This window comes from Perissodus microlepis, chromosome 11, assembly GCF_051167445.1.
Source record: "Perissodus microlepis isolate ML-2025 ecotype Zambia chromosome 11, ASM5116744v1, whole genome shotgun sequence".
Taxonomy (NCBI): domain Eukaryota; kingdom Metazoa; phylum Chordata; class Actinopteri; order Cichliformes; family Cichlidae; genus Perissodus; species Perissodus microlepis.
This window is the reverse complement of record NC_140471.1, coordinates 19,471,366-19,498,502: the sequence shown is the minus strand read 5'-3', so window position 1 is coordinate 19,498,502 and position 27,137 is coordinate 19,471,366. Positions and strand designations below refer to the sequence as shown.

General features: G+C 41.8%; 1 protein-coding gene across 2 annotated transcripts; it reads left to right on the top strand.

Moving 5' to 3' along the window:
• The first annotated feature begins 205 nt into the window (after positions 1 to 205).
• nkd2b (NKD inhibitor of WNT signaling pathway 2b) lies at positions 206 to 25,140 on the top strand. Of its 2 annotated transcripts, none has more exons than XM_084943761.1 (10): positions 206 to 476; positions 604 to 630; positions 749 to 840; positions 20,567 to 20,627; positions 21,118 to 21,245; positions 22,652 to 22,747; positions 23,040 to 23,181; positions 23,414 to 23,471; positions 23,576 to 23,697; positions 23,837 to 25,140. In XM_084943761.1, the coding sequence occupies exons 1-10, from the start codon at positions 452 to 454 to the stop codon at positions 24,451 to 24,453; spliced, it is 1,368 nt and encodes a 455-aa protein (XP_084799887.1). In that variant the 5' UTR covers positions 206 to 451; the 3' UTR covers positions 24,454 to 25,140. The 2 variants fall into 2 exon arrangements, with proteins under 2 accessions (XP_084799887.1, XP_084799886.1); XM_084943760.1 differs by having other exon boundaries at positions 23,573 to 23,697.
• Positions 25,141 to 27,137: the final 1,997 nt, after the last annotated feature.

The window sequence follows — 27,137 nt, the reverse complement described above, 5'->3', positions numbered from 1 at the left end:
GTAGGCAACATTTCCATTTTAAAAACCTTATCACGCATGCGTGTATACATGGTAGATCAAATCTATTTCAAACCGAGTTCAACTTGCACCAATGGTGTGTTTTATTTTGTAAAAGCCTGCACCAGAAGTGTCCCTCTCTTCTTCTGCGAGCTTGACGCCCCGCTCTCCCGTTTCTGTTGCGTTCAAGCAGTTTCACATCAGTTGAACGGGAGTAAAGCTGGGAGCCAGACTGCGAGCGCACCCTGAGCCGCTTACAGATCATTTTAGCGATTTTTATCAGATCATCTCATCACTGACAAGCAATGATTCAATGATAGCGCGATATATGTGCGCACCTTTGGATGAAGTTGGACTTTTCTTCTTTCTAAACTAAAAACAATGTGATCATGTAGAGTAAGAAGTGGCGGATTTCGGAGTACATTTACTGATCCAGGGAACAGGGATTTAAAGAATGGGCAAACTTCAGTCAAAACACGGTAAGACAGCAAAATACATATATAAATTAATAAATAAAAATAAAGCGAAATGACACAATTTGAATATTGTAGCCTAAAAAAAACTAACTAGTGTCTCTTTTACATCCTCGTGCGTCGTGATCCGTAGCGTGCAAGCGCAGAGAGAACCCTGAAGGTGAGGATAAACGCACATCATTTTTGCGTAATGGTTTGTAAATGGTAACGGTCTGATAAACCGCAGGACTAGCCTGAGATTTGTACCTGCTAATCGCTGTGTATTCTCCGCGTCTCAGGAGACAGTTTTGTGGTGAACGCCTTCCTCCGGAGAGGGATGGAGGAATGTGAGAGGTACAGCGCGGCGGATCAAAAGCTGAAGAACATGCAGGTAATACTACACTTATTATTTTCTTACTTTCTTCAAACCTAAGGTGATCTATTGATTGAAATTTTAGGATGTGGATTGCGTGCTCATTATATATGTTTGACAGTTTACACAAAATTCATTATTGTGGAGGGGGGAATGCCTGCCAGGTGTTTTTGTGTGTGCTTGAATTTGCTGATGGGATGAGTCTGTCAGGCACTTAAGAGCTGTTACATTTCTTTTTCCCCTGAAAGCTGATCTAAGAACTTCTTGACTTAAGTGGAGGCAAACTGTATTCACAGGCATGTGTGAAGACATGCTGATGTCTTCGCAGAGTTGTAGGTTGTTGTTCTTTCTGTCATGTCTGGCTCCAGCACAACACTGCAGCGGTTATTCCCCTGCCAACATTGCTGGATGGGTTATGACAGCCATGAGTGAAGCGGCTTGGCAAAGCAACTCAGACCCAAACACACACACACACACACACACAGGCTGGTTGGAAAGGTAGTCATTTCTCAGACTGAGGGATATAAAGTTTGCTCTTGTGGCTGCTGGCATCGTGACTCGGGTTGTGTCTTTTTCTTCAGTGCCTCCTATTCTAGCGCGGCTCCCAGTGGGCAGCCCTCTGTGGCATAACATTACATCACTTCAATTAGCGTACCTTTTTGAGGGGTACTAGAGAGTCTCAGGCTCTCAGACAGAAACTGCAAGAAGTTCACACAGCGGCACAGACAATCTGTGAGGTAGGTGGCTGTAATAGTGGAAGAGTTATGGATTATATCAGGGCTATAAACCACCCACTCAAGGCAAATTAAAGAGAACTTTACTCGGCTTCAGAGGAGGCTGAGTTCACACTCCCCTGAAGGAAAACCACCAAAGGCATAAGCTTGGCACTTATTAGTAGGTGGCTCCCTCCCTCACTTCTATCAAAGTCATACCCCTGATTTATTTGTGCTATTAGCTGGTTGCATTAGTGGCTCAATCACACCACAAAACTGGATGGCTGTTAGCATATAACTAGCAAACCCTTTGCTTTTCATGCTTTCTTTGAAACTACCTCCATGTGGACTGAGAAGGTAGATAGATTCAAGCACAGTCATTGCATATAATGGTCTCGATGGGTCTTTGTGGTAAAATGTAATCTGGTAGTGGTTATTTTATGTCAGAAAGTGACTAAAAGAATCAATTTGCATCCTTTCTGTGTTACAGTTTGGCGTCTAAACCTTCCTTGAGGATTTGGCGATTTCTGTATAGAGATGTGAGCGATCACTGTTTTTTGGTGGCTGCTGTTTTTGTTCCCATTGGATATCCTTGATTGTTGAACTGCTGTGTTTAGGAAAGTAGAATTTTTTGTTACTTATTAGTACTGGATAGTTAATATTTTTCTGTATGTTGTAGATGTAATTGTAAAACTAAATAAACATGTATGCTTATAAATCTAAAAAAAAAGTGAACTGCAGAATACAGAATATAAACTACTAAATAAACCACAGTCAGGTATGAAAATTATACTAGATCATATCTTGAGTTTCACCTCAGTATTGTATTCCAGATAGAGCATGCAACTGCCTGCTTATATTAAGTGGAAGCTCCATTCATGCTGCTAAAAAATGGGCCTAAACCAACTTTCCTGTAAAGATATGAAATGTCCCTGGAGACCCTTTTAATGCTTTATAATTTCCCCACCTACAAGACAGAGCTTCCTCAAAGATAAAATTTATCTCTGCTATCAGACGCTCACACCATTTCCCTGTTTGATCCCACATTCTGCTAATTAATTCTTCGCTGGGATCGGATTACTCTGTCACATTTCCAGTTGTAATTATTGGATTATGGCTTCTTAGATGTCTGGAGTTTGGATTAAACAGGTCCGAGCAAACAGAAAAACAGCAATGATGATTTAATGTGTTTAGAAATTGTTGGGAGTTTTTTTTTAATTCATTGCAGACATGTTTTTTCCCCCCACCTCAGTGTTTTTGCACATGACCCTCATGCCAGATAGAAGTTTCGTCACACGGTTCTGGCTGATGAGCTGCAGAGACAGTTGAAAATTCCTTATGATTTCATATAGGAGAAGATTGGCTAAACACACGGCAGAGCTGTGACCATCCCCCTCCTCATTGTCAAACGGGGGAGTAGAATTCCTGAGTTGTCTGGCTGCGACTTCAAAGCACAGAACTGGGAGTTATAAAAGGGCTCTGATATCAGCGAAGGCTCCGAACCCTCACTCCTCTATCCCACCTCCCCTTTTCCCCGTCCTGGGGGATGGGCTGGGGGATAGTGTGCTACCAGAAAGAAAAAAAAACAAACCAAAAACCTCATAACATGCATGTTCCCATCGTCAGTCTGTGTAAGTCTGAATTTCTTCAATAAAGCAGGATTTTTGTTTTGTTTTGTTTTTTTAACTCCGGCAAAGTGTGAATGCATCGCCGTGCCCCAGGAAGAAATAAGAAAGGATCAAAGGATTTAAAGACCTGTTTAAATATTGATATCACTGCAAACCATGATTCATGATTGCAGCTGTACCGTTTCTTCAGTGTAATCCTATAGTCTCCTTGAAGTGCGGCATTAGGGGACAAAGAGAGAGCGATTCAGCGCAATGACTTTGCTCATCCTACAGTCAAGATACTGACACTTCTGTGCAGGTGTTCACGATGAGTTTTCTCTTTTGAAGCACCTCGTGTGATGTTTAATCATTACATGTGAGATCAACCTGGCGGAAAAGTTACCCACCCCACTACATAATAAATTACCCTAATCTGCACTTGTTAAATATGTAAGATACCTCCAAGCTCTGTGAAGCTTCCAGGAACACCAACACATCCACAGTTTCTCTCACACACACACACTGTGCTTCACGTTGGAGCTTCAAACACTCATGCTTGAATGCCCAAATATTGACAGGCTAATTCAGCTTTTCAGCACCACCTTTTGTCTCAAAACTTCCCATAGCTGCGGCCTCCAAAGAAGGAGTGTGTCAACATCTTAAACTCCACAACAAAGAGCTTTATTATGCCACTTTGAAAGGTTAATAATATCACACTTGAAGTTAAAAAAAAGAAAAAGATTCAGTCAGGATTTAGCTGGATGTAACGATGTGCCAAAAGCTCCAAGACACAAATTTATTTTGACTTACAAAGAGTTACATAGAGCTCACCCCTCAACAATAAATTAGGTTTAAGAGCGAATTTCCCAAGCAGCTCACTAAACTAATTGTAAGCTAATGTTTTTTTAACATTCAATTCGGAATTCATGAATAAGACTTTCCCCTTATATAACATACTCATTTGGTGATCCTGCTCAAAATGGATGTTTTCTTTGGGCAGTTTTGCCGCTGGGCATTTGGGTATATCTTCTAGTCGCCACGTTAATTTTGAGTTAGCAGTATTTGATTTGGATCCGAGGCCGGGATATCTGTGTAATCTTAAGACTATGACACTAAATAACACTTTATTTTTTGGCACACGGGGGCAAGTTTTTAAAAGGGAGATCACTTTTGCTTCGGCTGTGAGTATACTGGATACATTTGTGTGTGCAGCTCCTGAAGTCCTCGACTTCTTTCAAGAAATATTTTTGTCAGCAGCATCTCGTGACTTTTTTATCTTTTGCTTTTCCGTCATCTAAGTCCACGAATGAAGAGGAAAACATCCTAGAATGAGGCACAAGCAGGGAACAATACATGGTGGAGAGGGGACAAAAAAGGTGTGCTTGTATATGTGCTTTTGAAGAGACTTGAAGGCATTTAGTTTGTTTTTTTCCACCCCGTCTTTTTTTTTCTTTCTTTTTCTTTTTTTTTTTAAAAAAAAATTGGCTTCACAAGAAGGCGAGCTGTGAGCCTTCATCTCTGAATGAAAAGCATGTGGCTGGCATCCAGAACAGCGGGGTCTTTCAGCACGGCCTCAGCAGACATCTGTTCCTGGTTTGTACAGCAAAAATCCTGGAGCAGGGAGAGGGGCTGTGGTGGGAAGGGGGGTAGGGAGGGAAGAGGAAAAGAGTACAAGGAGGAGGAATAGAGTTTACGGGTGTTGTTTTTTCTTAAGGGAGATATTTGAGGGTTTTAAAGGTAGTGGGGGAAGGGGGGTAATTGAGAGCCTCATCTGCCTTCTTCACTGCTTTCTTTAGGGAGACAGAAGTGTACCATTGATCTTATCTTAGCTTGCTTCCCACATTAACTTGTAAAAGTGTTCAACGTGTAAATCAAGCTACTCTCTTGGTTTTTCCTACACTGATTGCCATTTGCTCAGAACATTCACTCCTCTGTCAGTGTAAACATCATCACCTGCTTGGCTCTGACCCTTCTCACAAGTGCGACGTGCTTGTTTTAGACTTTCTTTCATATCTGAGCGCATAGGTGTGCACCCCCACATGGCTTTGCCTGTGTGTCTGTATATTTGTGAGCGAATAAAAGGCTACAGAGTGGCATGCGTGGCCTGAGTCTAATGGAGAAAGACATTACAACACTGTTAGTAAATTGAATGTTTATTTTTCTGACGATATTTGTCTGAAGTACTTGTTTGCTCTCTTTTACTGTAATTCCCTTGTGGCCAATGCTCATGAAAATAACTCTTTATTGCCATCAAAAGAAAAAAGAAACACACGCTACATACTGATTTACACCCTGTCAGCACAAACCAGAGCCAAATTAATCTTATTAGGGGATACTGGGACTAAAAATGAGCTATGGGCCCCTATAGATCCTTCCTGTCGGTTGTTTTAAAAATGCATTTTACTAAACAGATTTGGAGTCACAAAAAACTCCTTAATCTTGAAGGAATATTTGTGTAGATTTTATTGCGACGATAAATCAAACTCTCGTCTCTCTATGGACATAACTAACATTTATAAAGAGCTTTTCTAGTCTTGCTGACCATTCAAAACACTTAAGTCTCCAAGCCACATTTAACTATGCATTAATACAGGTTCTGCATTATTAAAATTCAAGCTCTTTATCTACTGCACATCCATGACCAATCTTGTTCGAACAATACATTTATATTCAGCATTCAACCTGCTTAACGTAAAGTCTTAAAACAGAAAAAAAAAAAAGTAGCCTGAATCCCTCCCTACTGCTTCATGTATACTTCTCTGTTGAATATATATAGACTATGCAAGTGGCCAATGTCATTACCAGTATTTACACCTGTGCAGGCTGTCAGTGTGACATGTGGATAAATTTCGAGAGAAGTGCACGCAAGGTTATGGTGTAGATTACGACATTAGGGTTTAACACCTGAGTTATACTTCTATGGTGAATCTGTGTAAAGCCTACGAGGTAGCCACACCAAGTGGCCGATGTTGCCAGCACTTATGCTGCGTTCCCTTTACTTTGGAAGTCGGGTGACATCACTCCAAGTTGACTGCTTTCCAGTAGTAAAGTCGCAAGGAAAAGCAGGATTTGTTTTGCTCCTTGCAAGGTACAGTCATTCATCCATCACTGGCAATATAGCGCAATGCCTGTTTTATTGCATTTAAAAACGCCGCTGCAGCAAGTTCATGGATAGAGCCTAACCACTTCTTTGTGTATGGCTTATTTAGCGATTTACTTATTTACCCTGCAAGATAACAAAATCATCCTATAGACCCTGCTGTGACCTCCCACACCACAACACAGTATGATGGGGAAAATCGTGGTTTAGTGGTGGTTGTGGTTTGGAAATCTGTGAGCAGCTATAGTCTGCCTTTCTGCCCACAGAGAGCGTCTGCTGTCAGATGGGGGCAGTGTCAAAGACATGTGGTACGACCGGTCTGTGGGTTACTCTTGCTTGTACTGTTGTTAGACCCTCAGCCGGCTGTGGAGAAGAGTGAAGTTAAAACATACAAATAGCATCATCCATGTTGAGCATGGATGGATGGCTGGGTCTACTGCTTAGGTCAACTGTGCTAATTACAGGAGTTTACTCAGGGAACTCAGGGAACATGGTTTCCTTTTGCCTCTTTTCCACAAACAGCTATTCAACTCAGCTCTATTCGGTTTCCATTAGAACTGAGTACCACTTCAATGTGGGTGAGGTCATTATAGCCCACACACACAGCCCAAAAGTCCCTTGACATACTTTTTATGCGACACAAGCACGACACAACAATGGATGATATCAAGCATACATGCTGCTAAACCAATGCTAAATGTCTGCACTTTGTTGCTGGACCACAGTGCTGGTTTGTGTGCAGCCGTTTCCCTCGTCGTCGGGTTTCAAAAATGACAGGTTTGATTCTTGTGAAGGAGTAACTCTTATGACTCATCTAGTGAGTCACACAGTGGCGTGCAGTCTGTTGATGTTGCATATTCAGCTCGACTCGGCTCAGTTGGAACCCTGGCCAAGTAGCTACTAAAAAGGTACCTGGTACTGGGTACTGCCATCTAACAGTCAATCCAGAAAACCAAGCTGAGTCAAGTCTTTTCCACTCTGCTTTGTCTGTGTGCTGGCAAAGCAAACTTCCCCTGTCTGCTGAGGAGAGGCAGGTGAAGTGAATATAACCTCACTTAAGTTGTCATTACACTAATGTGAACATAGAATAGAAGCCTCTCACTATGTGTTAAGCTGTCTAAGACTGTCAAAAAACAGTCGGCTAAAGGTGCTTCATTTTGTAAGTTAGAGACCTAACAATAATACAGAGAAAACCCCAACAATTAGATGACCCCTTGTGAGCAAGCACTTGACAACAGTGGGAAGAAAAAACTCCCTTTTAACAGGAAGATACCTCCAGCAGAATCAGGCACAAGGATCTGCGATCAGTTGGGTGTGAGGAAGACGGGAAAAAGGCGAAAAAAAGCCATCCAGAAATATTTGCGATTTTTCTTAACCTAACAACTTCAACATAAATAATTAAATAATATTCACATGAAATACTCATGTTTGTCTGGGAAGTCACCATGTTGTGATAATTAAGCTATTCAGCTCTTTTTTCCACTCTTGTTGCTAAGAAACAGTCACACTGAATGAGTAAGAGCATACCTTTACAAATAGTGTCATCAAAATACCTAAATCAGCTTCCATAAGTACATAATAAATAGTTGTAAGCAGGCTTCACACACAGCTTTACCCACTGGTTATATTTGATGGCATCAAAAATAATAAAATTTTCTTTAAGACAAAAGAAGTTACAATCATTTCATTTTCTTCATTATTGGACTGTTTATCTTCACACTTTTGGACAGAAGCACTGTTGTGGTTAGTGAAATCTCAGCCACACCATCAGTGCTTTCTCTTCATTATATTAATGAGAGATTTACACAAATTGATTACAGTAAAATCTCACCTTTCTGAAAGAAGCACAGGTTTTTCCTTCACACTCAATGAGCTAGAAATGCATGGTCACCGATGACAGCAGGGAGACCTCGCCTCCACTACATCATGGGTAGTGTGCTGGTGGCTGTTTGGGGCAGCGCTGGTGAGGGTTAATGCTGGTGGGTGTCTTTACCCCCGATCCCTGCCAGGGGAAAGAAAATACCTGAAGCTGGAATCCAGTGCTTAGCGCTGACATTTTTGGCAAAGGCTGCTGGATCCAAGTGTGTGTTTGATCTAGTGCTCTCCAAGCCAAGTAAAACACCGGGAGACTCAAAGGTTATTACATTTTAGTGTGTAAGGTATGTTTCCACATAAACCCCTGTTCTTTTCCAAGTGGACTTCATTTCGCAAGCCTTAAAGCAACCAGGGGAATATTATATTTTTTCAGTTATGGTTGCCCATAGTGTTATTGTATTCTGTCATTGTTAATTGATTGCATTGTTATAATTACATATTTAGCTAAATGTAGTGCACAAGATACGTTTGGGGAGGATGTGAGAAGCTCCTGAATATGTGTTTAACTTAACAAAGGACACTCCAGATCTGCTACTCTTCAACATTTAGTTTTGTTTGAGGTTTTAAGACACAAAGGAAGTCTGAGGTTTTGGTTGTTTGCTTAAAGAAGACAGGAGATTACTCTTTAGGAAAGAAGTGTGTTATGTATTAAATTCAGCCAGTCGAAAATTGTCCTAATACATACATATCAAATGTAGAGATGACTTTTATGTTAGATAATCATAGAGGGAACTAAGATGGGCATCACAAGAAACAGAGTTGTGGGAATATCAATGCATTGAAAAGGGGGGGGGGGGGGGGGGGCATTCATACAAAGTATAGCTGAATAGTTTTGGGCTGATTAACACCTTTCATGATGCGATGCAGTGTACGCCTCCTTTTGTCTCTTGTTACCTTCAATTTCTGTGTTGCTCTTGTATAAACATCCTTCAGGGTCGCAGCTTAATGTGTCGAAACTTCATCCTTGCACCGCATTCATGAACCTGACACCCTGCTGGGTTTGAGGCTTCAGAGTGAAACACCACACACGCCACATACCCTGGCTTCCTGTAACCATCCATAAAAACAAAAAAGACCAAGAGTATGCTGGTGAGCTTATTCTTTATGCATAGATCAAGCACTGTAGTAATCCATTATGCTCAGTGTTACACATGCTACGTTGGGTAGTACCACGATTTTGTTTCATGTTCATTCAAGTTTCATTAAGATGTTCAAGGTAACTTGAAAAAGGTGGAATTTATAGCAGAATTGTTCTCACTGATGAACAGATTTTTAAAACTATCCACCTTCCTGTCTTCAATTTGTACATAGGAATTACCAAATCCTTATTCTTTTTTTTTCAAACACAGCCTAACCCAGACCCCCGAGGAGTCTTCCTCTCTCTCTGAGCTGAGCCTTCCCCTCTTTGGGACCCCAACCCTGCACATGTGTAGGTATCGCTATTACTCAGCTCATAAAATGCCACAGCCCCATCTGAAAGTGGTTAGCTGTTGAAACACACTAGCAGCTTCAAAGCTTGGATCCAGGCTCTGCAGACAGCACAGGCCTGGCCCTCCTTTTGCACAACGCATTCCTCTCTGATGGGGGATGGCTGCAAACGTGCTTTTGTTACCCAAACCTGTTCCCGTCATCAAAACCCTCAGTGAGTCCCCATTTAAAGGAAGTGGTTATTTTTGTCATTGGTGGTAATTTAATTTTGAAAAAAACAAAACAAAACATAAAAACAAAAAACTGCAGGATGATTCTGCTCATGTGTTCAGAAGAAATGAGAGCTCAGCGGTTCTCACAATATGCATTGGTTATATACCCACACACCTTTTGTGCTCCTTCTATATGTGACAGAAAAGGAGGGAGAGGATGAAATGCTGCTGAAAGAGGCCTGTGTTCTTATTTCCTCTGAAGGCAGCCTTCTTTTCTTCCCCCACCCATTTTTTCCCGAGCCCGTCCACTTCAAAAGCTGACCTGAGCCCTGTGTGCCATGTAACATGTTTACCTAAAGGCTCATTTCAAATAAACAGCAGTTCTCCATGAGATGCCTGCCCCTCCTCACTGAGAGCTTTTCAGAGACACAATCTGCTCACAGGAGGCAGATCTAAAAGAAAACACACTTTCTTAAATCTTGATATCATTTCACGATATTGCCGCTCATTGCCTTTTGTGTCTTACAGTTTTACAGAAGAGCTTACAAGTGTAGCAGAATGTGATGTTCCTCAAGTATTAAAAAAGCCCAAATACAGTGAGTTAAGTTGCAAAATAATCTCAACAGGAGACTTGGAAATGCATGAAAACATCAGAAATATCTCGTGCAGTTGCTCCGCAGGATCTTTCTTTATAACCAGCACTTAATTCTTCATGCTGATAGGGGCCCAACTGATCCTATCATTTCAAAAAATGCCAGTGTATCAGAACACCTGAACTTTTACCCCCACTGTCACATGCTTGCAAGGCTTTTAGAGCTGCTCTATCCTGGTAGCGCCTCATTATCTCATAGCTTTTAAGGTGTTATTGCACATCAGCACCCTTCTGCTTTTTGAAGCATAAATCCCCTTTAAAGAACTTTTATCAGACTTTTAAGTGTCACACTTAGTGCTTCAAGTGGACTGCCTTCGGACTTGCTGCATGATAGAGAGCAAGACTCCATCGGGCTTGTAGCTTTATATCGGAGATAAGATAAGAATACACAAGGAAGCTAACACTAAGCTAAGTGCAGGCTCCTCCGCGGCCCTGTAGACCTTCCAATATTACGGCCATGAAAGCACCAGTTTTCGTGCACTCTGCAGCAAAAAAGCTAAGCTGGAGATGGAGGTGGAGCTGAGCTAAGCTGCCCTCTGCACCATAGCCTTTTGATCTCTGCTTGCGCCATGGATGAATTACGTTTCAGAATTTCACACTGGGGAACAGTGTTTCAGAAACACAGCTAGTCTGTCAGGTCACTAAAGTGCACACATGGCAGCCTGAGTCCAAAAAGAAGACATGCAGATGTTAAGTCTCGCTGATGGTGGTCTAAGAATCTGCACTTGGCATATTTCTGTGATGTGTTGCAAGTAAAAATTATAATTCATGGTTTGCACCACGAGGCTTTAATATTCTTGTCGTGTAGCTGTGATTTCAAGAGCAATTCATCACATGCATACCCTCATATCCTTTTTACTTTTTTTGACCAATTATTTTCTTTGAGAATAATTCAACAGAAATATGAATGAGCTTTGCATGATTTTGGTGCATCAGTAATTAGCCCATGTGCTACTTTCTCTTTTCAGTATCTCATCTGTTCCTCTTCAGCTTGCAACTTTCTACTTCTTTTTCAAAAGAGGTTGCGTCTCACGTGCCATAGCATCACAGCCAGTGACTTACTGGCAATTGTCCATTTCACATAGCCGGGCTTCCTTCACATCATCTCAAGATCATGGAGTCTCCTCTGCTTCCTGTGCCCAGCAGGAGTGTATTTTTAGGAATCCTCAGGAAAACATTTGGTTTTGACCCTGGGATGACCCCCTGTCCAGTTCCAGGCCTGTGAGGAACTTCACAGCTTGGATTTAAGCCTGTTCTTGCAGTGTCAAGAATTCTTGTGGTCTTTGAGACTGGCAATCGCTGCTGGCTGGAGGAGACAGCGGTACAGGACAGTCAGGGGGAGTTACACAACAGCAAAGAGAGAAAGGAGATAAAAGGGGTGCATCCACTATGAATAAGCTGCTGCTACTTTTTTCAGCATGTCAGATTAAGATACTGTATTTAGTGTCAAAAACTGTACCACAGTCTGCAAAGCCAGGACGTTTTTGCAGAGAACAGGAGGGCCTCAAGCCTTAAATATCTCACAGTAAAGAGCACAGTACCAATTATGCAAATAAGTGGTGTCGCCTAGAACCTGAGGTTTGGCAAACGTGTCTGTAGAGTAGTTAGGTTAGACTATAGCAGATGGGTTTTTAGAGGCTCCGCCTTCTTCTTCCCTCATTTGTTGCGTTTTGCTCAGGATTCTGTCTGTCTCTTACCTGCAAGCCGGAATCTCCCTGGAGTTTTGATGCACTGATAATACACTACAACAGACCTTCGTCTCTGTTTGCCTAATACACCTTCCAAAATGATGTGTTAAGAATCGACTGGTCCCGACTCCATAAGCTCTTCTTTTTGTGGCTACTCATATCCATCTGTACTTTTCTTTGTAAGTTACATTGAAAGACATCGGAATAAGTAACTGCTGGACTGGAAATTTTTGGTTTTGACCTTTAACCAGCTTCTGTTTGGTTGGACGACCTATACAGGAAACCAGCAGATGGCTGATCTACCACACCACAAGCTTTTATAATAACAGCAGGAGAGCCACAACATCTTGGGCTGCTGTATTTGAGAGTGACTGAAAAATAGTCAGCAAATCTGCACAGAACTCGAATGGTGTAGTGACAAAAACTACAGGTGCCTGAGGTTTTTTTTATAGCCCACTTTTAAGTTACTTTGAGTGTCAAGTGGGTACCAGTTAGGCTACTATATGTCTGCTAGACCTTCCCCTCCTAATTCGACTTAATAAACTGGACCTCTTGACTGTGTTTGTGGTGTTGGTCCCTTTTGAAGGATTTTTAATTCAGTTGTCTGACCAATAATCACATTTGTGCTGCAGTTTCTGTCATTGAAATTGTAGTGTTTTATTTGTATATTACATAGTGCTAAGTACATACCATGCAGCCTATGGAACACCATGGTCCATAATATATTCCATACTGGACCATATTATGGTAAGTGTTAGAAGTCTTCATTCCTGTGTCCAGCAAATTTCTGATCTAGCAACCTAACCCAGAGCTGATTCAATGTAGGCTAGTTGTGTATAACTAATTTTCTCCCTGCATAACAGTTTTTTGCAATTCGTGGACTAAACCAACATGTTACCGGAGTCCCATCTATGGCCATCTTCCTATTACAGTCTCTATAACCAATCTGTAGATAATCAGTGATAAATAGCTGACAGACAAATGCAGGGTTGAATAAAAGTAGAGATGAATGAACAGAAAAACAGTTGCAATAGCAGTCAAACGTTAAACATAAAAAGGCGATGGTCTAAGCGGTAAAAGCACTGAGCATTACTAATTAATAAATAGTTAAAATAAGTGATTAAAACTGCTGGATTAAATACATTGTTCAAATACCTATAAACACTACATTCTATAAGAGTATCCACGTAACACTCATTTTGTAATCCATGAGATCATTTTTGAGAGCTGACGGGTGGTGATGAAGATGCACTGGAGCTTGACTGATACAGCTGAGGGAGTGCATCAGACGAAACAGGTTGAGAGACATGCTACATGTAAAGCAGTGTTGCTGCTCTTAACCACTGGTGTGCAGCTGTCCTTACCCAACATGATTTGTTTACATTTCTCAGTCACCCACAGGAGCATTGTAACGCCTGTAGCTCCACCAGCCTCCAGCCGCAGAGCCTCGCCCCTATGAACTGCTGGGTCTGGTTTTCAATGCTATGACTCAAATCTCTTGCAGCTTAGCAAAATGAGCAGCGAAAACAGTGTGTCGGTGGTTATCTCACAGGTGAGAGCTATTACAACTGACATCTCACTGCTAGACAGACAGCTGGAAACCTGACACGGTGTACAGTACACAAAAAGCACTCTTACGGATGAGAGTGATTGTGTTGACGTGTTTTTATTGCCCACTAGAAGCAGACAAGACGGAGACATGCTCACTTGTTCACTGTAACTGACAGACAATCGGTCTGAATTGCTGATGTACTAAACCCCTGGCTACATGAGATCATTGCAGCTGGTTTCAAGCTCAGCTGGACACTTGCATGGAGTAGCTACCTTTGGACCATAATGGTATTGGCGTCCCAGTTGCCTCACCCACAACCTGGCATTCTGAGATCCTCTGTGTTTTTTTAAAGGGCCTGTGGAATGTGGAACAAATCCTCTCAGCTTTATCGGCCTGGACGAGCTCCCCATTGGCCGAGGTTAAGAGCCAGGGGCCTGTGCAGGAGCTTACAGAATTTCACATGGAGGCCAGAAACACAGGAACATCCTGTTTGAGTCCTACGCTGACTTTGATATGCCGGTGCCTTGTGAACTCGCTTCCTTCTTGTTTTCTTGTTTGTCAGGCTGTGCGTATATGCTCAAAATATTGCTTGCTGTGTGTTCTCTGTCTAGTTTATGTGTGTTCTTAATATCTGGTGCTGCAAAGTAAAAGATGAAAAAGATGAATGATTCCTTTGATTGTTTTATTAAAAATCTCCCCACTTTAATATGAGAACTGGATCATCTCAAGGTCAGGGAAAATTTTTAACAAGAAGCACGATTAATTGGTCATGAAGAGTGCTCCAGCCCTGGATTTCATATTTTTAACACAGTAGGCGAAGGTGGTTTGAATATCTGTCCTCAACAAACAACAAAAGTCTTAATTACAGCAATGTGCAAATGTCTTGAGCCACCCCTTATTTCTTTCCACTTTGCTTTTAAGCCACTGGACTTTCTTGTCATTTTTTAAAGTTGTCTTGAGCAATAGTTCTGCAGGCTTTCTGAAGATCTTTCAAAATTTTTCTGGCTTTAAATTGTCTGTTTTTGTTTTTGTGTTTTTACTTATTTTTGGTCTAGTCCTTGTACCTGAGTATTTTGAGAGAAATGTTTATGAATTTGTTTTTATGAAAAAGGCACCTAACTCAAGGGATGAACCAGTGTTGTGTCTACACATAGGCTTAGCAAAGAACCAGTTTTAAATTGAATTTTTAGGGACTTGCCTACTAGCAGCATGTTCTAGAAACATAAAATTTATTCTGAATTCCTTAATTTAATCTACAAAAGAAAAAAGCCAAAAATAAAAAAGCTCGTAAGACATAAGATAGGCAGACACAGACATAAGGTGATTTGCATGAACTATTAGCTGAAAACTTGGCATACCTCTGCATGGTGTGTAGCGTGTCTTCAAAATGTTTTAGGAACTTGGACAGGTAGAGGACAAACAAGTATAAGACCCAAAAGCTAACTATAGCAGATTAACAATGTTTGAAAGTCATGTCCTTTAACAATTGAAAAAAAAAAAACCTGGCATGGGACCTGTGAGATGCCCTTCAGTTTATCCACCTACTGCTCATCAGAAATGGTCTCAGTAGAAGGGTGGGTGTCAAGAAGCCCCTTAAGAAGGGGAAATGGGGAGAAGAGGCTAAGATATGCCGAATCACACAAGAACTTCACTGAATATCAGTGGCAATGGGTGTTATGGAGAGATGACTCCAAATGTAAAATTTGTGGTTCGGTCAGTCATACAACAGTGAGTGTCTACAGCCATCTGTAAAACATGGCGGAGGCTCTGGCATGGTTTTTGACTGTATTTCAATGAGTGGTGTTAAAGTGTAACTTATGAACATATAAAAGTATCATCAGATTTTGATTCACCATACAGTAACATCTAAAAAATATTTGATTGGGAAACAGCTTCATTATGTCAAATATGTTGCCAGTCCAGTAAAAGCATACCTGGATAAAAAACACACAATATAACACTATCAGTCATGGATTGGCCTCCCCAAAGCCTGCACCTCAACATTTCTGAAACAGTGTGGGATCATTTTGACTGAGAACAGAAGAAAAGACAGCCAACATCCAATGATGAGGATTAAATGTCCTTCAAGAAGCTGTAGAACTATTCCTGAAGACTCCTTAAATCTTTGGGAAAGCATTATGGTACAAACTTAATGTTCTGCTTGGTTTAAATGAATGAGTCTCCTAATTTTTTAACAGTCCAAACGGGGGTAAAGACTTTACCCTTGGACCAGAGTTTAGACACAAAATATTTAAGTCTTTACTCACAAAAATATGAAGCAGCATTACTTGTGGCAGAGTCTGTCAGTGTTGTAATGCAGAGTTCTGCTCTGAGGGTGCAGTGAGAATGTGTGCGGTGGCAACTTTTTTGTGTGTTGGACATATTGAACCATCATAGCCACATTATGTTTTCTCGGATCAATTACATGAACAGTGTCGTGATCTACTATGAATACTATTTAGTACATTCGCCTAACCCAGATCTGTAAGACTGATCGAGTCACTGGTATGAAGCACATGGTTTCCAAGTCCCTACAGTAGCTGCCTGTGTGACAGCTGAGAGAAGGGCACTCCATTACATCAGTCTCCTATCAAAGCTCACTTTAATGAAGGCAAGCTGATTACAGCGCTAGTGACAGATGCAGGGTGGCCAGCCAATGATGCTAATCTTTGTTTATGCCATCCACCAGGTCACAATCAAAGCGAGAGAAAGATCAGCGGTGGGGTGAGGAGGGGAGAGTTTAAGAGATAGTATATCCTGATTGAAGGGGACTGGGTGACTTTCAGTGGTTTACATGCTGCTGTTACATAGACAAGCAAGCATGCTCATCTCTCACCACAGCTGTTGTTATAGTAGGACAGACGAGGCTTCGCCCCAGCGATTCATGTTGTGCCAAAGGAGAGGTTCTGCCTCCTGTTTGACCTCGGAGAGCATCCCGCTACCATGAAACTGCCATATCTGTGCCCGGGCTAGTCCAGATGACAGGATGGCATTCTGCTCTGATCTCATTTCCATCCAGAGAAAGACGTGTCAGGGCACGCTGATAGATAATTAGTAGACAAAGGCAAATTTTAGCCGTCTGGTAACTGAAACTTGATCAGATGGTGTTTTCATTTCAAACTTAGAACAAACAGTTGTTTTTGGCTCGTTTATGATAGCATGCAAAAATACTGCGGTCCTGAAGATAATTATCGTGCAGGCTGAAATTAGTATAAACAATGCTAACTGTGGTAAAATGCTTCTGTTGACTCTGAGCAGCATAATGTCACTGACTTTGATTGAAACCAGAGGTCAGATAAACAAAAAAGAAAAAGACCCTTTTGTTCCAGCCATCAAAAAAGTAACACACTTATTTTTCTTTTACTGTCTTGCAAGAAAGGAGGCAGGGAGTTGTGCAACTGATCTTTTGTCTTTTAACTCCCGTTATTGTAGGAACAACCCCCCCCCCCCTTCTTTTACTCTGCCTCTCTTCAGTAAAACCGCTCACATCTGGTTTTGAGTCAAGGCCAGGTTGGTTTTCTTCAGGAATGGAGGGCTTTTATTTCTCAATGGCCCCACACTCCTCTAGTTTCATCCTCCGGTATGCATAAGAAAATCCACTTTGTTTACAAGCTGGTGCTCCCGTCTTTATGTTGATTCTACTCGGTCCACATTTTCATTAGCAGAGAACCCAGCAGTCATCTCCAATTAATAGCAGGAATGTTGGCTGGCTGATGGCTATGAAGCCTTTCTGTGTCAGTTCGAGGTGACTTTGTGTTTCCACAAACTGTGAATGTCATAGAGAACTTTTATTCCAATTATATTTAAAAAAAAAAAAAAAAAAAGCAATCTGGAGGAGTTCAGAAAACCACACAACTTCAAAAATACACGAGGAAACAGACTGTATCCTGTTTTGTATTTTTCCATATGTTTATACTTGGAAACACATGCAGACATCAGATCGAGTTTCCATATAGAATACCCAGAGGAGAGAGGAACTGAGTAAAAAAAAAAATCATGTTAGCCTCGTGTTTTTTAAGACGCAGTTTTCAAAAGCACTTGTGCATCATATGGTTTAAAGAATTGACTAAAAGAAGTGTGTGCACTTATATTTATGGGGTGAGCTAGAGGGAGTGATGTGAGAACAAAGATGTGCACTGTTTTCCAGTGGGAGGATGGGTGGTAGGCAGGCTGCAAGAGAGAGAGAGAGGGAGAGAGAGGGGCTGCTGGGGGATGTCTGATGTCACCTGGTAGGGAGCTATGAAAGCATCCCCTGGTTACCCTATCCCACATAAAAGTCTGGCAGTAGGCTGAGGCTTTAGGGAAGCTTGGCAGAACTGCTGCATTAAACAGGAACAAACATCACACACCTTTCTTTCTGTCTCTTATGTCAAGGTGTCTGGGAGACAGAATCTGTTTACATGGAACACTGTCGCTGCTTTTTTTCCAATGCATTTTTTAAAGAAAACTGAGATCTGATACCTTATCATTTCCCTGTCATTCCTGTTGAAGTGCCAGTTCTGCACATGCAGTGTTGGCTTTTTTTAGTATTTTATTTCCTCCATACCCAATGCGACACACTTCAAGGATTTCAGGTGTACACCACTGGTAGAAAAATGAGGAACACTTTGCTCCAAAATGCTAACAGATTTCCGCAGGCTGCAGAGCAGTTTGTGATCTGACAGTTAAAGAATGAGAGCTGCTAGATGCCAGAAAGCAGTTAATTACACATGTGGTGGGCAGATTTGAGCCCGACACTGTGGGCGATGGGGATAGAGATGCCATGTGTTTGGACGTTAAACTGCAGACTGCGGTCGGCCCCAGCCTGCTCTCTGATTAGCTCCCCCCATAGATATAATGAGCATAGTGGTGGTGGTAGTCAGGGGAGCCATGTGCTCAACCCAAGCCCCGCTGGTTCCCTCATTTTGCACTCAGCGAGATGCATCCCAATATGTGATTTTTAATTAAAGACCAGCTGGTTGATTAATTTAGTTTCATTGGATTTAAGGCTGAATCATTTGGAGGTGCTCATACCTTGCTTCGCACCCTCATGGGGATGAGGATGGGAGGAATTGGTGGTTGTCTTTGATGTTCCTCTGAGCTACAGAACAGTGTCTCTGTGTGAACTCCCTCTTCCTTACATACTGGCCTTCATTATGGGACTGAGCACAGAGAGGAGAGATAAAAGCATCCAGTGCAGAGAGGAAACAACAACTTGGCTGCAGAAACCACAAAAGATGGAAACTGTTTTGTTTTTTGTCTATGGATACATATACGCTTTGTTTCCAGTGTGTGCTTTTGATGATTAAAGAGTCCTTCCTGTTTGGTGCCCAGGGATTGGTATCAGTTGTCTCCACCTCTCAAAGAAGCCTTCCAGAGCCTCTAAAAACCCACCTCCGTCCCTCCCCCAGAGCTCCCAGAGACTGGAGTAAGCAACAGATAGGCACTATCTCCCAAACTGCTTCCTCCTTTACCTCGACGCTTATCTGCTTTCTCGCTTCTCTTATCTTTGTCTCTCTTGTTCACCTTCCTCCTCTCTTCTCCTTTGCACCCGCTTTCCTCTTTCTTTCTTTCTTTCTCCTCACCTCCTGCCTCCCTTTCTTCCCCCACCCCGAGGCTCGACTCCTATTCTTTTTGCTGTTTTTTCTCAGTGTCTCCTGTGGCCAATTTGCAAGGGGTATCCAAGCCTTGACCCTGAGACTCAATGGGCTCCCCCTTTAGCGGTGAAGGTCAGGACCAGATTACAAGCTGGAGGTATCATGCTCTGAAGTGAGGAATAATCATAGGCTTGGAGATTGTTAAATAGAACCACAGGCCCTGGTGCTGTGATTACTCTCAGAAAGAGGGAAAGGGGAAGGGGAAGGGAGAGGAAAGGGTGGGGGGGCTTGTTCACCTAAACGCATGCAGATGTTCAGACTCCCGCTCGAGCCTCAGTTCAGCTGAAGGTACATGGAGTTCTTTTGTTTTCTAGCATCTATCTGTTTTTTATTTGCCTCATTTCAGTGGGCCTCCTTGATTCAATCTGGTGTGATTTTATTTCAAAGTGTGTGTGGAGCAGCTTAGAGTACTGAGAATGACGTAAATAAGATGAATCATTTGTTGTTTAAATACTTGTGGTTTAGGGCCTGTGCTGCACTTAATTTTCATTGTTTCCACAATCCAATTGCAATTAAAGATTAGCTGTGTGTGTGTGTGTGTGCATGGACACCCTGCTGCCTTTGCCTCAGTGTGCCTGAACATATATAGGATGCTTATGAATGCATTGTGGTTCTGTTTAATGCAGGATATTTTTCACCCCCTCCTTTCCCCTCCTTTCCCCTGCTTTTGTTTTATGGCTATAGAGTTGTGCATTTAATCAGTCCCATCCTATCTGCACGGAAATTTCCATCTGGTAATTATTCTCCATTCAAAATAACTGTTGCTGAGACCTCACTGTGAAGTTTGTTTTACATAAACCAAACGTCTCTGAGCCGAGTCGCAAGTGAGAAATACGACAAAACTTTTTTTTCCCTAAACTCAGAGCTGCCATCAAATGCTTCTCGGTGGGTGTCGCGTCAAGCAGGATGAGAATAAACAGGTTGGCTGAGAGAGAGAGAGCTCATATGATGAAGTGCATCATGGTGGGGTTTTTGTCTTTTTTTGATGGATGTGAGGGATCTGTTTGAAGGGCTTGGAGGAATCTTGAAAGCTTGGATGTGGCTGGGCCTGCTGTGTCCCAGACAGTGAAACACAATAAGCGTGCAGATGTTCAAAGTGTTTGGCTGCGCTGGAGCCTCCAGCCCTCTCCCGTTCATCTGAGTAGGAAATGCTTTAGCTGGAACTGTTTGTTTCTCTGTGTCTGTGGTCTGAACTGTAGATTCACTTACATCTCTCTCTCCCTCCTCCTCTTCCTCCTCCTCCGCTCCCTCTCTCTCTTCTAATTTGTTTCCTTGTCACAGGAGTTTCCAAATGGTGAGCTGAAGGAAGGACAGTTCACAGATCAACACTGTCCCCTAGAGGGTAAGTGGAGAAGGATGTGCTTCAACTGATTTGGCTTGTGGTCAAACTACAAGTTTTCCACAAGATTTTTTTGGATGTGATTTTTTGCAAAACGTGCAGTGAGCTGGGTTTTAATGGCTTTGATTAAAGCATACCAAGCTACGTGGACTAAGCACAGCACCACTACAAAATAAACGTCTGTAATAAAACTATTAAGAACAAGCCTTGTATCACGTGCAGATCTTAAAAGCGTTCCTTAATTACATCTGGAACAGTTAAAAGCCATCAATTAGAGCGCAGATCTTTGGCTTCATTTTGTAGGTTAAGGCAAATGCATAGCATAAAAGAAACACTATTTTCCTTGGAATGAAAAAACAGTCGTGCTTAGACACCTTGTAGCCAGACAAAAAGGATAAAGGCTTGTGAGGGTTTCCGATTAAAGAGGATGTTTGAAATGAAATGAAATCAGTGTGTTTGTGTCTAACTGAAATGTGTCCTCTTGTGTTAACAGTGGTTCTGCCTCCAGAGAAGGCTGAGGGCTGTGAAAGCTACCTGCAGTACCTGCACTCAGAAGAAGGCGAGAGGGAGACACTTAGAGACGCAACCAAAGCTTCGGGGAAGAAGCGTATCAGCCTGGATGTATGTATACTATGACATTACTCTGTTGTGGTTAACCATAAAAAACCCCCCCCAAAATAAATAAAGAGAAATTTACAAAAAGAAGCACAATTATTTCTGGGGACACAATAACATGACATAACTGCAGGAGAAGCGCCAAGCTAACAGTAAAGGCTAACAGCAAGCATGTATCTATAGTATTATATGAATCATGTGATTAAAACACATAATACTTTGCATCTTTTTCTCCCACACAACATCGATGAATCCTCTGCAAGCCTTTGAATATTTCGGTTTCTGTGACTTCTCCAGCTGGCCCGTCACATTATTGTGTCCCCAGAAAAACCCGTGTTGTGTTTTGTGTGCTTTTGCAGCATTTGCTGGTGTTTTCCTAAGTTGCAGTCCGCTTGACCTCTCAAGACCACCGTACATACCCACACTTACCACACTTCAACCACGTAATGTGATCACGTTTACAAATACACAACAGTTCAGATGTTTATCACAAAGTATGTGCGCAGGAGTGGGTTAGTGTACGGACATAACTGGGATAAATTTGACTGACATTGGATTTTTTAATGAGAGCAGGACTGTGGCGTTCCAGCCTAAGCCACGTACAGCTTCAGACACCATTTTAAACGAGTGCATATAACACTGAGTCAGTGTTGCCTCATATGACACTTTTTTTTCCCAGTTAGAAATGAAAAGCCATACGCTAAGATCCAAAAGCAGTAAACCAGTTGTGTGTTTTAGTGAGTAAAAGCTATTTAAACATCTACTGCAGGCAGTAAATGGATGATAGGTAGCCTCTGCTCAAGCTGCCGCGGCATGCCTTCTCCATGTGGGCAGAACATCTGTCTGTAGGTTTACACCACTCCAGACCATATCCTGATTGAATTTAGGGACCAATAAATATATTGTAATGTTTAGACCTGCATGTTTTAAAGAACTGCTTGGATTTGCCCTTTGGTGTTCACTACTGGTTACGTGAGCCGAGGTTATTTCATGAAACCATAAAGAGCTTTGTCTTTCCCTGAGGTCTCATCTCTTGTAAATGCACGTGCTCATTCACACTGTGTCAGCTTTCCATCTCCACTGCTGCAGGCTCTATACTCCAGATGTTTATTTTTCCATTTATGAACATGTTACCTGATACTTCTGACTTCAAGTTGGTTAAAAAAAAAGTGGTAACTCCGAAAGGTGGCCACACTTATTTTTTGACTCATCTGTAGAAAGTTGAAGGACTTAAAAGAGGTCATAGCTGAAGGACTTACTGACCACAGTGATTAATGCTGCTGTGTTTTCTCTTTGGCACACTGCAGACATGCAGTAGTGAGCATGCAATGCTCTTACTGTGCTTAGGATTGGTAAAAACATGGAGATTAAAGCCAACCAACTGCTAAAAATTTAAATGTTTGTATTCTCAGGATTTGGAGTGTGATGTTTCTGTGGAGGATGACAACCGCCAGGAGTGGATCTTCACTCTTTATGACTTTGACAACAGTGGAAAAGTTACTAAAGAGGTATGTGACAACATAGTGACACGTACTGATGAGCATACCTCTAAATATATTTATTCATATAATATATTTATTGGTTTCATATTTTATAAATTCCAAGCACCTTATACGTGTTTTGAGATTCAGAGTTGAGATCACTGCTACTTCGCATCATGTTACCTTTGTGTTGTGCTTGTCTGAGCCTTCTACATGTGTCATGTGTCTTTTTACTATTCATAGTCTGTCCTTTTACACGTTATTCTGTCAGACGACAGCACTAGAAACTGTATTAAAAGTGTTTTATCTGTCACTGTAGGACATGTCGAGTTTGATGCACACCATCTATGATGTGGTGGATGCCTCTGTGAATCAGTCCTGTCATAACAAGAGCAAGACTCTGCGTGTCAAACTGACTGTCACTCCAGAGCCCAGAAGCCACAGAAGAGAAACGGGGGCAGGTAGATGGCACCAGCATTATAACTTAGATTATCGTTGTAATATCATTATGATTATCATTATTAGAATTATTTTCCGCAACAGAAGCAACAAATGTGGCCAGTGTTTCACGTGTAACCATACAAACACTTACAACGCCTGGCTTATGATTTATACATAGCAGCTTACAGATATGGCAAATCTATGGGAAAGATAGTTTTCCCTTGTCTGAACTATTGATCTCTCCCTCATCAGAGCGCTGTCACCAAGAGGAGGGTCGTTCAGCCGACAAGAGGCTATCGTCCTACATCAGGTCAGCACTTGTTTTAAAACCTTTCCTGTGTACACTGTGTTGACTCAACTTGAGAGTTAGCTATTTATTTCTTAACGCACCCACATGCTTATTTACAACAGTAGAGGGCAGAGTAATGAGCCACCAGCCACTGAGGGTCAACATTACTGTGTGGATGAGAACACAGAGAGGAGGAATCACTACCTTGACCTGGCTGGTATAGAGAACTACACCTCCAGATTTGAAGGTAAATGTCTTTTCTGTTGTGTTTTCGTGCAGCCTTCTTGTTTGCAAGTTGAGGGAAGAGAAATAAAATTGTAATTGTATTTACAAAAGCTTTAATTTAGCTGCTCTACACTAATTTCTGTCTCCGCCCTGTCTGTCAGGAACCACCCCTGTCTTTCCTCCACAGGAGGCTCATGCTCGCAGCTCCCAGAGCCGCTCGCGCTCCCAGGAACCAGAAGTCCAAGTTGCGCACCAGCGCCGCTCACAGGTCATCAGTGATAGCTACAATCCTACCGAGTCTCGAAGCAAAGGGGCACAGTTCGTCAAGTCCCCTAAAGGAACCTCCAAGGGTAGCGGAGGCAACAATGGGGGAAGCGGAAGTGGTAAAGCCACTAAATGTCATGGTCACCACCCTCCTCTGCAGACGGCGCTCCACAGCGGCAGCGCAGCAGCTCATGGAGGTCAGGATGTCTACCACTTGCCACACCAAGCCCAAAGCTCCGGCCACCACCAGCATCCTTTGCAATACAGCCACAGTAAACGCCTGAGGGCCAAAGGCCGTGAGGCGCTATCCCCATCCAAAACCCCTCTGCCAACTCAGTCCCACCCCCAACAGCCACCCCCAGTGCCCTCTGTACTGCCAGGCCTGGAGAGAGAGCAGGTGTCTGTCCCTCCTGGAAGCCCTGGCTTTGTGGTTCCTGTGGTCCAGCGCCATGAGCACCACCATCATCACGAACACCACCACCATCACCACTACCACCATTACCACCAGACATGACCGCTTTCAGCGTGCAGTGACTGAAACTGTACAGGACCAACCACAGCCAACCACACCAGTCACAAGGACTAAATGTCATCCCATGGGAGGGTCTCACTCTTCTGCCCAGGATCTTTTAATTTCCTTCCTGAAAGCTAAACAGTTAAATCCCGAGATTCGATGTACCAGGGGAGCGTGTGGCTTGGTGACAGATAATGCTGCACCACAAGGATGATATCGTGTGCCACACTGTGAGTGTTATTTGTAGATTTTCTGCCGGGATGGTACCAGTATAAAAGAGGATGACTTTTGATGTAACACCCCTCCTTTCCTGAAGCTGTTGATTATACTTCATGGAAGCTATTTGTCAGAATTGTTGTATTGTTCTGTGCGAGACCTTTCCAAAACATGGATCTCAGGTGTAAAGGTGCTGCTGCTCTCAAGCTTTTCAGAGGGTTATTTCCTCTCGGAGGCCTGCTGTGGACCGAGGGGTTTCCTTTTTTGGGGGGGAGGGGGAACATGAAATCACCACTGCCAGTTTTAATGCAAAAATATCTTGGTATATGTATAAAAAAAAATATATATATGTAAACACATTTTACTGTATAATTATTATACTCTATATGCATATTTCATCATGGATATAATTATGCATATATGTATTTTGTCTTTTATATATTTTAATAAACGTTATATAGTTCATTTATATTATTGCAGGGGACGTCTGTTTATTTATCCTTGTAATGCTTGATGAGAATGTGTCTGCTGCAAGTGTGGACAGAAAGAGGAAAAACACTTTTTTTATTTTAAATTTCAACCATTTAAACCAAGGATGTCAAACATAAGGATTCAGACTGGATTCAGTCTGCCAAAGACTCTAATCCAGCTCCCTGGACAGCTTGGAAAATTCCAAAATGTGGAAAAGGGTATAAGTTCCTCACTTTTAATTGTATTTTCATAAGTTTTACGGCTTTTCCTACTGATAAAGATCTCCCCTTGGCCATTCATATTACACCAAACTAATTAATTAATAAATAAACAACTAAATGACATAAAAAGTTCTGATTTTTCACTATCTACTATAGAAATTTCTGTCTTTCATGTAGAAAGACTGCTTGTTACAACTGCTGGACCGGATAGGTTAATTAAAAAGAGAAAGAAGGGGGAAAAAAGTCAAACTGAGATGTTGAACTGTTGAAAGTGCACTTCTTTTTCTTATATTAAGAAATCTCTGGGATTAAATGTTGAGTTAAACTTCACACTGACAGAAAAGGGACTTTCACTGGTCTGGCCCACATAACATATGAATTTGAGATCCCTGATTTAAACCAACCATGCTCATTATTATTACAAGAAACTATTTAATAGGAAATTTAATAGAAATTATTGGAAATACTTTAGTAATCTGACTAATTGAAGTAATTTAGTCAAGGAAAAAATCAATGTCCTATATTGTGTGTGGGTTTTGTGTTAAGTAACTTTAAAAAACAGCATACAAGTCACCCAGTCCATTAGATGTCATAAAAGTCTTAACTATATACAGGCATTATATTTTTTAAGATCCTTCACAATGTAAACTGAAATAAGTTAACTAGATGTTCATACGGGGCTCCTTATTTTATTAAGTATCTGTGCTCTAATGATGCACATTCCCCAAACCATGCCTTCATGATCAAACTGTTACTAGCCCATTACCCCACTAATAACCTGGGGCTTTCAAGCTGCATACTAATCTGTTTATAATCAATCTGCCAGCCACTAGGTGGCAATAATTCGTCACATACAAGTGATTACACTCACTGGCCACTTTACTAGGTATATAGTACACCTTGCTACCAGCGGGTTAGACCCCTTTTTGCCTTCAGAAAACTCGTGGCATAGACTCAACAAGGTGCTTGAAACATTCCTTTGAGATTTTGATCCACAGTGAAAGGTAGCATCACACGGTTGCAGCTGATTTGTCAGCTGCTGATACCTGATGCAAATCATCCATTTAATCACATCCCAAAGGACTGAGATCCGGTGACTGTACAGATCATTTAAGTAATCATTGTATGATCATCTGATGACTGGCTAACTAAATGGTCTTACCTCGTGGTGCATTTAGCAGCTGTTTTGAAATCTTTGAGCTCAAACTGCTTTCAGTCCATCTGCACTGATGACGTTGGTTTTGGCAACCAGTTTTTTGTAAGTTCAAGAAAGGAAATTTTAGGCTAATATTATCAGAAACTGAGACGTTAGCTTGCTTGTTATAAAACAAAACTTCAAAATCAAATCAGAACAAGCTGCTTATGTGTACAAACTTTTTTGTGTCCTGGTTTTAAACTAAGCAACAAAATTAATAGGGCAGTTGCTGACGTTAATCCCACTGCACTGAAGTTTGCTGGAATTCAACTAGAGGGCGCTCTGGAGATAACCCTCAATGAACAGGAGTTTGCTCATTGGCTCTGTGATAGACTGCAAGCTGGTCCACTGTCAGCTAGGCCACACAAAAGCCTGACTATTATTTTAATTCTTTCCGGTATAAATATCAATTATACGTCAGAAATCAAAGCTAAAAAATACCAGCGTCTTTTAGTATTTATTAGAAGCTGTCATTCTGCTTATCCTGATTGGTCAGTTCAGGATTCATGGCTCTTGCTCAGTGGTGAACCGAAACTACAACACATGTTCAGAGAATAACAAAACTTAAGAGTGTTTCACAA

Excerpts from the sequence above, each read along its gene's own strand:
- nkd2b (XM_084943760.1), top strand. The coding sequence starts at position 452 with ATGGGCAAACTTCAGTCAAAACACG. Across the intron at positions 20,628-21,117 it reads TCAACACTGTCCCCTAGAGG|TGGTTCTGCCTCCAGAGAAG; the intron begins GTAAGTGGAGAA and ends TTGTGTTAACAG. Across the intron at positions 21,246-22,651 it reads AGAAGCGTATCAGCCTGGAT|GATTTGGAGTGTGATGTTTC; the intron begins GTATGTATACTA and ends TTGTATTCTCAG.